General features: G+C 42.3%; 1 protein-coding gene across 3 annotated transcripts in view; it reads left to right on the top strand.

Moving 5' to 3' along the window:
- Window positions 1-13389, top strand: part of CFAP61 (cilia and flagella associated protein 61) — a 298721-nt gene that overhangs the window by 180158 nt on the left and 105174 nt on the right. For all 3 annotated transcript variants that reach the window (XM_047743846.1, XM_047743844.1, XM_047743845.1), the window contains exons 19-20: window positions 5075-5173; window positions 12943-13111. In XM_047743846.1, coding sequence (XP_047599802.1) covers window positions 5075-5173; window positions 12943-13111 — 268 coding nt within the window. The remainder of the gene's footprint in view (window positions 1-5074; window positions 5174-12942; window positions 13112-13389) is intronic.

The following is a 13389-nucleotide window of genomic DNA, read 5'->3' as shown; positions in this document are numbered from 1 at the left end:
GGGCCCTGGGATCATGACCTGAGCTGAAGGCAGACGCTTAACTGACTGAGCAACCCAGGAGCCCCAGACCAAAATTTTTAGATAGTTATCAATTTAAGAAATTAAATACTGGGGTGTTTCTGAACCAGATTAAAAATTACATTAAAAAAATACAGGGATGGAGGGGCACCTGGATGGCTCACTGGGTTAAGCCTCGGCCTTCGGCTCAGGTCATGATCTCAGGGTCCTGGGATCCAGCCTTGCATCGGGCTCTCTGCTCAGCAGGGTGCCTGCTTCCCCCCTCTCTCTCTGCCTGCCTCTCTGCCTACTTATGATCTCTTTCTCTCTCTCTCTCTCTGTCAAATAAATAAATATAATCTTAAAAAAAAATACAGGGTTGGAGGAAAAATGTGGACTCATTCATATAAAGGCATGAAAGAGGCAAGGAACCTTCATTAAATAACAAGAAGGTTAATGAGTGGGACACCTGGATGGCTCACTGGGTTAAGCCGCTCCCTTCGGCTCAGGTCATGATCCCAGCGTCCTGGGATCCAGCCTTGCATCGGGCTCTCTGCTCAGCAGGGTGCCTGCTTCCCCCCTCTCTCTCTGCCTGCCTCTCTGCCTACTTATGATCTCTTTCTCTCTCTCTCTCTCTGTCAAATAAATAAATATAATCTTAAAAAAAAATACAGGGTTGGAGGAAAAATGTGGACTCATTCATATAAAGGCATGAAAGAGGCAAGGAACCTTCATTAAATAACAAGAAGGTTAATGAGTGGGACACCTGGGTGGCTCAGTTGGTTAAGCCGCTCCCTTCGGCTCAGGTCATGATCCCAGCGTCCTGGGATCGAGTCCCACATCGGGCTCCTTCTTCTATGGGGAGCCTGCTTCTCCCTCTGCCTCTGCCTGCCACTCTGTCTGCCTGTGCTCGCTCTCTCTCTCTCTGACAAATAAATAAATAAAATCTTTAAAAAAAAAAAAAAAAAGAAGAAGAAGAAGGTTAATGAGTTTAGGTTACCCCTGATAGAAGGGCCTTACATACCATGCTCAGGCATTTAGACTTAATGTATTAACTTACTTTATTTAAAATTGTTATTTATTGTTATTGTTATTTATTGCAAATGTTCTATGCAGCAGACAATATTCTAAACATTTTTACGATTCTATCATCTAATCCTTGCAGCACCCCTACAAGGCATTAGGTTCTTTTATTCCCATTTTACAGACTAGGAAACTGAGCAGCAGATAGGTTAAATAAGTTTCCATTTTCCCAAGGTCAAAAAGCTAGAAAGTACTGGCACCTGGGGTCTAATCTGACTCTTGAGCCCATGGTCTTAGCTACTCTGCTCTACTGCCATCAAAGTGGTGAGCCAACGTGGAAACTTAAAACCAGGAATGATTGAGATTTGATTTAATTTAGAAAGAGGTTTCCAGTGTCTGTGCAGAAGATGGGCAGGAGAGAGACTCGTGCCAGAGAAACTCTCCTGAGACCATTTCTCTAGGCAAGAGGGTGAGCTAAGGCAATGTGTCCCGGGAATGTTGGGTGAGGCGCATTCCAGACATGTGGACCAGGTAAAACTGTCTGGACATAGCAACCAGCTGTGGGAAGTGAGAAAGAGAGGAGGAGTCTGAAGTTGGCTCTCTAATCCCCTAACTTGAGAGATGGTTAGTTGGTCATGCCTTTGATGGAGATAAAGTAGCAAAGGAATGGGGCTCCAAAGACTTGTGTTTGGACACATACTGAATTTAAGATGCCTGTGGAGCAGCCCCATTAGGACTTTGGAAATTGGGTTTCAAGCTCAGAAGGAAGCTATAGTGTAAATATGTAACAGGAAGTTGTGGTGGTAGGTAGCACGGCCCAGGAAGCAGGCATGAAGACTGGATGCTCGTGAGCAGGGATAGATGGGCAAAAGAGGAGCTGGTAGAAAAGCAATCATAGAAGAGAACCTTAAGATAATGTTGTTCCAGACAGCATGTTCTATGGCTGCAGCTTATGGCCAGGGTTTCTGTTATGGCTCTGGCTGTTCCTATTTTCTCCATTCACATCAGTAATAGGATCCTATCCTTACAAGTTCCTGGATGACTCCCTGTCCTCTTTCAGTTCCCAGAGCCCTGAAGACACCTCTGCCTCTATTCATTTGAACCCTGTGGAGTTAGCCACCTATTATTACCTGCCTGGACCCTGATTGATAGAAGGATCTTCCCCTATGCCCACCTACCCTTCCTTCATGAGTCAGTATGAGTAGATATTTCTAGTTGCCTCCCAGTATGTATTCTGCACTTTGTTCTTGATAACAGAACCTTGGGCAATGTGGTTTTTGAAAAACCGCATTTTACAGGTTCCCTTTCTGCCACATGTGGCTGTGTCATTGAGTTCCAGCAATGTAAGCAGAAATGTCATGTGAGACTTTTAGTCTCTTCTTAATGGGCAGCCCTTTCCACTCATGCCTCTTTCCCTTCTGCTATAATGTGGATATGAGATGCGATGTCCGGAGCTCCAGGAACCACTCTGGGCCTTAGGGTACCTTGATAATGGAAGCCATCTTGGAGAAGTAGTCAACAGGGATATGGCCCCTGTTGACTGCATGACTCCTCCTTATCAGCACGAACTGGTTACTTCCAGGTTTATTAAGTACAGTAGTAAGACAAATGTGCTGGTATAGAAGCAGGGAGAGATAGGGAAGGAACACGAAGAGGAGACAGGGTTATTGGTGAGAACCTGTCTTCTGAATTAGGGGGAATGGAAGAATATTCTTGTTGATGTTGCTGGAAGTAACAGGAAGGGAAACGGAGTAGAGGGGGCCTGGTGGCTGGTCTCTGTTTTATTTATGACTGTGGGAGAATGAGGAAAGGGGATCAGAGGAAGAGCAAGAAAGGCTAAAGTAGTGACCTTGAAGACTGGATAAAGGACCCGAGCGGCCACAGTGAAGAACACAGAAGGTGTTTGGCTAAGGCGAAAGGAAAGGAGTGGGAGGCTGGTGCCCTTATAGATAAAAATCCAGACAATGCCCCCCCACTCAAAATCTTCTGGAGAAGTCTTTAATTGCACAATTGCATAATTCAGGATATTACAGTGTGACAATTTGGCAATTTAGAAGTCATTTGATCCATGTTGTTAGATCGTTCAAATTATTCAGTGCCAAAGGGATTGTTTTTGTAGTAAAAGCTATAGCTGTATAATTACTAAGCCGCCTGTTCACATAGAGCTATAAAAATGGCCTGTATGTAACTGTATTATTAGTACAACATAAACCACATTTCCATCACATAGGCACCAAAGCCAAAATAAATTTTAGCTTCATGCGGTACAAACATCTATTATTATTTGCATTTTCTGTTAAATGGAACTAGATTAAAGACCTGTCATCAGTGTGCATTTGCAGACTGGCAGCCCTAAGTAGCTGGGGTTAATTGCGACCTTTATGTTATTTGAACATATTCAAAAATTTTATTCTTATTATTAGAGGATAAGACGTGCTTGGTTTTCTTTGTATCAAATAAGAATATTCATTCTTAAATGACATGCCTCCTTAGAGACTTAGAGCACAACCTTTCATAATATTTAGCTATTTCTAAATGTCAGGTGCTGTTGAGTTTATTACATTGCCGGCCCGTGCCGTTACCAAAAGTCTCCTGTTTTTAGTGGTACTTAACAGATTGTCAGTAAATTGATAGCATTTCCACGTTTGGAAAATTTCCAGTTTCCTCCTGGGAAAGGAGGGCAGGTGTTCCCCCTCGAACCTGGTGAAGGTTTCTTTTTTGGCATTTGGTTTTTTTAAGGGGAGGTGTGAACGCGGAAGAGATTTTAGAGAGAAATATCTTTCTCACCATCCTAGGAAAAGATCAACTCGCCCATAAAATTTTACTGACTGTAGCTGGAGGGCGAATTTGCAGCACGAATATTTTAATATGTAAGGGGAATCATGGAGTGAGTCTTGAACACGTCAGTCCGTTAGTGGCCTCTGCTTATGTGCTTGTGCTGTGTACCTAATAACGCTCACAGGACTGGTCAGAGGACAGCCGGGGGAGTGCAGAGGGCACTGCCAGAGGTCGGAGGAGACGTGGCTCTCATCTCTGGACTTGGGGCCCGTGAGCTTCAGGATCATGAACAAATTACCTAGTATTTACAACCTTGATTTTCCTCTGTATGAAATGCAGATAATAACCACTTTCCCCTGCCCTGGCACAAACTGCCTTGAAGATTAATCTCTGTGGTAATGCCCATGAATGTATCTCAGGCCCTAGAAAGTCTGAGGCAAATATAAAGCAGTTTCACTTCTAAAAGCAACCTTCTAGAATTTTCTGCTAGGTGATACTTTGGTATCTGATTTGAGTAATTGATATATATATGAGACAGATCTGAAAAAATATATATATAGCTTTTGTAGTAAATGCAAGGTGTGCCATATGTATATATATCTGAAAATAATAAAGTTAATGTTGACCGATGGGAATTAGATGGTCTTTGGATCCTTGTCAACAGTTTGATGTCTATGGGGCAGTGGAGACAGAGGTTAGGTGAGAAGATGCTGGAGCCAGAGAGCCTGGGTTCATGCCCTGCCTAGAGACTTCCCTGCTGTTTAGTCTTGAGCACATCACTTTGCCTCAGTTCCACATAATAAATAGGGATATTTTTACTGACCTCATGGTATTGCTGCTTCGAGGACCAAATGAAGGACACACAAAGCACTTGAGTGTAAGCACTCAGAAGATGTTAGCCATAGTGGCTGTGATCCCAAATAACTTCTCGGAATTTGTCTGCAATTTGAACTCTGCATTAATTCATATTCCGTTTTCCTCCCTCCTCCCAATATTGGGCTTTATTTTGCTTTACTCTGAGAAGCAAATTTTTGAAAAATGAAATGGTGCTGGGCACAACAGTATTGTAGCTTCTGGAAGTTTCTGCAGTTAGCTGCTTCAGGGCCATCTTCCTTTCGTGGAAATGGTCAGTTCTGTTGGAAGGTTTGTGCAAAAGAGTTGCTGAAAAGAAAATGCAACAATTGGAAGACACATGAAATAAAGTTAAATGGAATTATAATAATTCACCAAGTCAAGCTTCACCTCCTTTATTATGTGTTCTCTTCTCTCTCCTTAGCTCTCATCTGAAGTTTAGTAATCTCACCCTGATTTCAACCCATGGACTCCCTGGAAAAAGGCTTCTGGGCACTGAACAAAGGAAATTTTTAGCAAGCGAGTAAGAATTTCATTTGCTTTTTCATTCTGATGCCTAAATATCCTCATTTGTGTGCACTTTATGCTAAACACAGTTGACCCTTGAACAACAAGGGGCACTGACCCCCATGCAGTCCAAAATCTATATACAACCTTTGACTCCCCTAAAAAATATATATATTTTTAAAGATTTTATTTATTTATTTGACACAGAGAGAGATCACAAGTAGGCAGAGAGGCAGGCAGACAGAGAGAGGGGGAAGCAGGCTTCCCGCCAAGCAGAGTCTGATGCGGGGCTCCATCCCAGGACCCTGAGACCATGACCTGAGCTGAAGGCAGAGGCTCAAACCACCGAGCCACCCAGGCACCCCTGACTCCCCTAAAATCTTAACTAGTAATATCCTAGTGTTGATCAGAAGCCTTACCGATTATGTAGGCAGTCAATTCACACATATTTTGTATGTTACATGTAATGTATATTGTTTTATTCTTAAAGTAAGCTAGAGAAAAGAAAATGTTGTTAAGAAAATGACAAGGAAGAGAAAATACATTTACAGTCCTGTACTATATTTCTGGAGGAAAAAGAAAAAAATCCATGTGTAAATGGATCCATGCATTTCAAACCCGTGTTGTTCAAGGGTCAACTGTAGTAGATTTCAGACTGGAAAGGGAAGGGTAGCAGGCTTTTCTCTTGGAGTTCAAACTCACTTAGAACATACAAGTACAAATCTGTTAATGAGGAAATAGAGAGTTGGGCTGCCATTTTGTATTTGTGGGAAGATGTCTGCCCTCTAAACAGCTGGGATGGAGCCTGCTGACACAGCTGCCTCTTGCACTTGGCTTTTGAGTGACCCTACAGCACAGGGAAGCTTGGTGACTGTATTTGCATTAGACTAGGCGACTCCCCAAAAGTTCAAAGTTGGGAAACAAAGACGGGGCACCCCCTACCCCAACCCTCTGACCCTTTGTCACGAGGGGCTGATCATGCTACGACCTTCTACAGCGAGCTTCATTGTTTGTATTCCAGTAGAATCACTATTTGTCAACATCTGTTCTAGAAAATGCCATTTCGTTATCACACAGCTTGCATTAATTTTAATTTCCTGTAGCAAAGCATGGGTACAAGAATTACTAGGCTCCCTGCCTCTAGAAACAATGTCCCAATTTTTCCAATGAGGAGGAAGGAAATTGTTCCCTCTTGGGGTGTTCATTTTAGAACCCAGGATGAAGAGATCTTCAAACAGTGAGAAAAACATCAGCTTCCTTGCCAGCAGAAGCAGGCTCCCTTTGACCTAATACTTTATCAGACGGTGAACTTTTATTTTTCTTGAAGGACATCATCAGGGTAGTAAAAAAGACATGGGTTTTGAGCCGGATGAATGCGGATTCAGGTGGATGTCCCTATTATAAAGGGGATTTCATGTCTCTGAGCTTCGGAGTTTCTGACAGTGAAAAGTGTATGAAAAGTCAACCTTGCTGGAGTTTGTTGTTGTTGTTGTTAAAATTACTATAACAGCAAGTTCTGACAAAGGGCAGAGGATCAACCGTGTGCATCTCCTTCTCTCATTGCCTATCTTCCAAATGACATGATTCCCAGGAAATGTTGGTCTTGCTGATTAACGTCTCATGAGGAACATTTCAGTCAGCTTGATGAAGGTTTTTGTCAGCGCCCATGTTGGGTATGCTACAGGAGAGAACAGTTAGCAAATGGCTTTCTGCTGGTTTGATTTCGCATGGGATCTGCATGTGACTAAGTGGAGAGTCACCTGGTGGCCCCACTTCTGTCTTTGCCTCTCCACTTTCTCAACACAATAGCCAGAGCAATGCCACACAAACGTATATCAGATTGTGTCAACTATGAATGGCCTAGAACGGCACTGTCCAATATGGTGCCTACTAGCCACACAGGGCTATTTAAATTTAACCTCAGTAAGATTAAATGAGATAAAAAATTCAGCTCCTCAATTACATTAGGCATATTTCAAGTGTTCAGACAGCTCCACGTGGCTAGTAGCTGCCATATCAGACAGTGCAGCTACAGAACATTTCTGTCCTCACAGAAATTTCTAGAATGTTCCGACCTAAAATCCATTCCTGTCTGCTTACTGCTTTGACTTCGTCTTTTGCCATTGTTACCCTTGTTCTCACCACTCTAGCCACCATAGCCTCCTTGATGTTCCTAAACCACAGCAGGCAGGTCTCCCCTGGGATTCTTGGCTTAAATGTCAACTTTTCCACGCTCCAGTCACCCTTTCTCTGCTTTGTTCTTTTCTTGCTGCAGAAGTTCTTCTAAATATTTGATAATTTGCCTTTTAAAATCACACTTACTCTTTATATTCTGAATCCTTAACCTCTAATGTAAACTCTATAAGGGCAGGGATTTTTTTGTCTTGTTCACAGTGTGTTCCCAACACCTGGGACTGCTTGGCACACGGCAGGTGCTCCATAAATAATGTCAAACAGATGAAAGTTGCATCCAAAAGTACCTGCAAAAGTTCTCTCAATCAGGTTATAGACATGGACTAAATAACACAGCCAGATGCCTCTGGGTGGGAGACTGCATGTTATCATAATTCTTAGAAACCACAAATTGAAATGTAAACAGGATGTTGCCTTTCCAATGATCCTCCTACCTCAATAAGGGAAATTATCTCTGGTCACAGAGTTTAAAAATAACTAATGCCTTGACATCCATAAATTTAATAATTTAAATTCCTCATTCTAAATACAAATGTTGAACTTCGCCCTAACCAGTGTTTTGATAATTGTTGTTATTAATTTTTGAACATTTTTTATTGTCTCCCCATCCCCCCTACCCACCCCAGTTCAGCGTCTTGTAGAGATGTTAATGACATGCTGGGATATAGCAGAAAGAAAGGCAGTGGGAGGAGAGGAGAAACAGGAAGCAGAGAAATCCACTAATTGGACAATCAGCCCTGAATAACGAATGTTAATTGTGATGTTCCTTCTTTAGAGTGTCACAATAAATCCTTTAGGAAAACCTCTAAGGTTCTTTCCAGTTCTGAAGGGCTCTGATTTCATGAAGTACATATTTCTACCTTGCTTATAATTGCTCCCCTAGAGTTGGCTTCTAATTTTGCACCTGGAGCTTTGGCCTAAGTCTTCTGACCACTGGCTATGGGGGCAAGCTGGCCACTCTGTACGTATGTCCGCTTCCAAAAATTTCCCCATCCTCCAACTATGCTTTCTTCCCCTCCTTATTACTTGTTTCCAGAATGTCCTATGAAGACAAATTTTCACATTGGTGTTGAGTCAGGGTCAAGCTCACTTGAGAAACATGAAGTTCTATTGATGTTCCTTCTTTGGTTCTTTCTCTCTCTTCCAGAGAACTCTAGTATAGGTATCTTTCTTGTCACCAACCCATGAGACAGTCCCTGCCATGTTAGAATCCTAATGATCCTTAACTTTGCTTAGGAAGTAATTCTGGAAAACTATCACCAACAGCCTCCAACGTCTAATTTCACCTACCTACTGAGTAAATTAACAAAGACCCCGAATGGACAGTAGTTGCCTACACAGTCATACTTTAAACTGGCAAATGTCATTCTGTGTAGTAACAGACAGTAAAAGTAAGCACCCCACATTCTTTGATTCTTCTGAAGTTTCCTAAAAAATACAAAATAAAACAGTGTTCCTGGTGCCCGTTCCCCCTGGACAGACCTTCAGATTTTAACTTTGAAATACGCATTCTGAAATTATCAACATCACTGTCCTGCTGTCCTTAAAAATAACACTCTCTTAACCTTCCCCAAATTCCCCCTGAGAACTTTTATCTTTGAGCAAACCCTCATACGACTAATCCCTGTGCAGTAACTATATTTAATTTTTCCTCATCTTGGACGACTGACAGTACCATTCCTATTATGAAGAGATGGTGTAGCAAATAAGGACAGTCTTTTGTGGGTCTCTCACGAATGTGTGAAATCGGTGAAGTTTCCTGTTTTCCTTTGAGCTACCAAAAGGTTTTTTTTAAAGAGAATTTCATCCCACTATCTATTGTATTCTGGTGACAGGCCAGTCCCTGATTTTTTTTTCTTATTAAAAAGAAATTTTCTTGTTTTTAAGTGTTGTCTCATGGAGAGATACAAAGCCCAGAGCCCCCTTCTCTTTCACAGGCCCTTGTGACGGGGTCTAATGTGCATCCATTACGAGAATTCTTTTTGTGTGGTGAGAGCAGACTCATGTGTGGATCAAAAAGAAAAAATGTTCTCCCATTACCACTTCACAATCCTGTGTGCATCCAAGGAAAGTAAACAGGATTATGCATCATTAATATTATTTAGAATACTACCCTTCACATACGCATCCCACTTGACAAAACAGCATCTTTTACGTTCTCGTGTTCATCCCGTATAATGGTCAAGGCATGTGAGGAGGGCAGTTACCTCATGTCGAGATGGCAAGAAACTTAAGTATTGAAAGGGCATGCAGAGTCCCCAGGGTCCAGTCTCATTGGTGACAAATCAGGGACACAGGCTATGGCACAGCAAAGCCTAGATTTAAATGAAACACGTTGGGGTGCCTGAGTGGCTCAGTCAGTTAAGCATCTGAGTCAGGTCATGATCTCAGTGTCATGAGATTGAGCCCTATGTTGGACTCCATGCTCAACTCAAAGTCTGCTTGAGATTCTCTCTCCCTCTACCCTTTCCCCCTCTCACCCCCTCTCTAAAAGAAATAAAGAGACTAAGAATCTATACTCAGAAAACTATACAGTACTCATGAAAGAAATTGAGGAAGACACAAAGAAATGGAAAAATGTTCCATGCTCCTGGATTGGAAGAATAAATATTGTGAAAATGTCTATGCTACCTAAAGCAATCTACACATTTAATGCAATTCCTATCAAAGTACCATCCATTTTTTTCAAAGAAATGGAACAAATAATCCTAAAATTTATATGGAACCAGAAAAGACCTCGAATAGCCAAAGGAATACTGAAAAAGAAAGCCAAAGTTGGTGGCATCACAATTCCGGACTTCAAGCTCTATTACAAAGCTGTCCTCATCAAGACAGCATGGTACTGGCACAAAAACAGACACATAGATCCATGGAACAGAATAGAGAGCCCAGAAATTGACCCTCAACTCTATGGTCAACTCATCTTCGACAAAGCAGGAAAGAATGTCCAATGGAAAAAAGACAGCCTCTTCAATAAATGGTGTTGGGAAAATTGGACAGCCACATGCAGAAAAATGAAATTGGATCATTTCCTTACACCACACACGAAAATAGACTCAAAATGGATGAAGGATCTCAATGTGAGAAAGGAATCCATCAAAATCCTCGAGGAGAACACAGGCAGCAACCTCTTCGACCTCAGCCGCAGCAACATCTTCCTAGGAACATCACCAAAGGCAAGGGAAGCAAGGGCAAAAATGAACTTTTGGGATTTTATCAAGATCAAAAGCTTTTGCACAGCAAAGGAAACAGTGAACAAAACCAAAAGACAACTGACAGAACGGGAGAAGATATTTGCAAATGACATATCAGATAAAGGGCTAGTGTCCAAAATCTATAAAGCACTTAGCAAACTCAACACCCAAAGAACAAATAATCCAATCAAGAAATGGGCAGAGGACATGAACAGACATTTCTGCAAAGAAGACATCCAGATGGCCAACAGACACATGAAAAAGTGCTCCATATCACTCGGCATCAGGGAAATACAAATCAAAACCACCATGAGATATCCCCTCACACCAGTCAGAATGGCTAAAATTAACAAGTCAGGAAATGACAGATGCTGGCGAGGATGCGGAGAAAGGGGAACCCTCCTACACTGTTGGTGGGAATGCAAGCTGGTGCAACCGCTCTGGAAAACAGCATGGAGGTTCCTCAAAATGTTGAAAATAGAACTACCCTATGACCCTGCAATTGCACTGCTGGGTATTTACCCTAAAGATACAAACGTAGTGATCCGAAGGGGCACGTGCACCCGAATGTTTATAGCAGCAATGTCTACAATAGCCAAACTATGGAAAGAACCTAGATGTCCATCAACAGACAAATGGATAAAGAAGATGTGGTATATATACACAATGGAATACTATGCAGCCATCAAAAGAAATGAAATCTTGCCATTTGCGACGACGTGGATGGAACTAGAGGGTATCATGCTTAGCGAAATAAGTCAATCAGAGAAAGACAACTATCATATGATCTCCCTGATATGAGGGAGAGGAGATGCAACATGGGGGGTTGAGGGGGTAGGAGAAGAGTAAATGAAACAAGATGGGATTGGGAGGGAGACAAACCATAAGTGACTCTTAATCTCACAAAACAAACTGAGGGTTGATGGGGGGAGGGGGTTGGGAGAGGGGGGTGGGGTTATGGATATTGGGGAGGGTATGTACTATGGTGAGTAGTGTAGTAGTAGTAGTAGTAGTAGTATGCTGTGAAGTGTGTAAACCTGGCGATTCGCAGACCTGTACCCCTGGGGATAAAAATATATGTTTATAAAGCTTTAAAAAAAAAAAAAAGAAAAAAGAAAGGATGAATACCCAAGTTTTGTAGCAACATGGATGGGACTGGAAGAGATTATGCTGAGTGAAATAAGTCAAGCAGAGAGAGTCAATTATCACATGGTTTCACTTACTTGTGGAGCATAACAAATAGCATGGAGGACAAGGGGAGATGGAGAGGAGAAGGGAGTTGAGGGAAATTGGAAGGGGAGGTGAACCATGAGAGACTATGGACTCTGAAAAACGATCTGAGAATTTTGAAGGGGTGGGGGGTGGGAGGTTGGGGGCACCAGGTGGTGGGTATTGTAGAGGCACGGATTGCATGGAGCACTGGGTGTGGTGCAAAAATAATGAATACTGTTATGCTGAAAAAAAATAATGAAACTGTTATGCTGAAAAAATAAAAAATTAAAATAAAAAAAATTTATTTTAAAAAGTAAATGAAACACCCTATATTCTGGGTCTTCAGAACAGGATCAAAAGGTCATGTTCATGAGGTCAGACCTTTCAGAAAATTCTGGAACCACCCTCGTAAAACTCTTTAAATAAACCCAAAACTATCAAAACCCCACTTTTCTCACGTTAGAGTAGACTGCTCAAACTCAGATGGAACCCAGAGAAGAAAACCTGCCCATGCTGGACCCACTGATAGCAGAAGTATCAGTTCTCCAAAAATTGCCTTTGCCCTACAGAGTGAATCCCAAGAGTCTCCAGGGACTGTACTTGTTGCAAACATAATTCCCTAATTGACATCTTCTATAAATAAAATGTGTAGTTTTTTGGCATGAATCCATATACTAATTCTGAGAATGAGTCATTTCTCAAAAAAAAACATTAGCAAATATGAAGGGTTCTCAATATTCAAGACCTTGACCACTGCCTTTGGGAATCCTCAGCAATGTCACTTTCTTCTTCCTCATTCCCTCTGAGTCTGTGGTCAACATGACGATTCAACAGCTAAAGGAAGTTTACACCCACCACGAAATAGAAGCAGAAGTAAGAGTATATATTAATGATTTCACAGAAACACAGATGCCTGTGCGTGCACACACACACAACACACACACACCCTCCCTGTTGTAGATTGGCCTATACCAGGTGGAACGATTTAGCTCTAATGGGAAGATGTCAATCTGTGACTACACGTCTCATAACGAAAAATCTCCCAGTGTCTCACTGGGGTCCTGGGAAACTCACGGCAGGGGCACAGACTTGGCCCACTAGGGAACTTGAACCAGCTCACCAGATGTCTAATTAATGTCCGCTGTCAGCTACTCAAATGTCACTGACGGCGCTTTTCTCTCTGCAGCCACTGTTTTCAGGACAGAGATTACGCGTTGATGTCACTGTGCTCCTGGGTCAATGTGGTGGTGGGTAGGATGACCGCGATAGACCGAGCAGCCAAGCACGTGGTGCTTTCTAAAAAGGAAATCGTGCTCTACGACCATCTCATCCTTTGTACTGGGCAGCAGTACCAGGTGAGGTTGTACATGGAGATCTCTGTGGGTTTACCATGACACACGTCCTCGGGGTTAGGAGCAAACCTTCCCACCAAGACAGCTGCCATTTTCTCCATCAAAGTGCCCACACGGCCTGCGCATGCGACCAGGATTGCGTTCACAACCCCTCCCAGAAATCCATTCCAAGAAAAACATTCTGCTCAAGGGTAAAAAAAAATCACAGCAAGTTGGAGATATGTCATTCTTGAAGCTGTTGTCCAAAAGTCTAACACTTCCTGCTCACCAGAGCAGAATCC

This window comes from Lutra lutra, chromosome 9 (genome assembly GCF_902655055.1).
Source record: "Lutra lutra chromosome 9, mLutLut1.2, whole genome shotgun sequence".
Taxonomy (NCBI): domain Eukaryota; kingdom Metazoa; phylum Chordata; class Mammalia; order Carnivora; family Mustelidae; genus Lutra; species Lutra lutra.
Note: the sequence above shows the minus strand (reverse complement) of the source record. Positions and strands in the feature narration are given on the sequence as shown.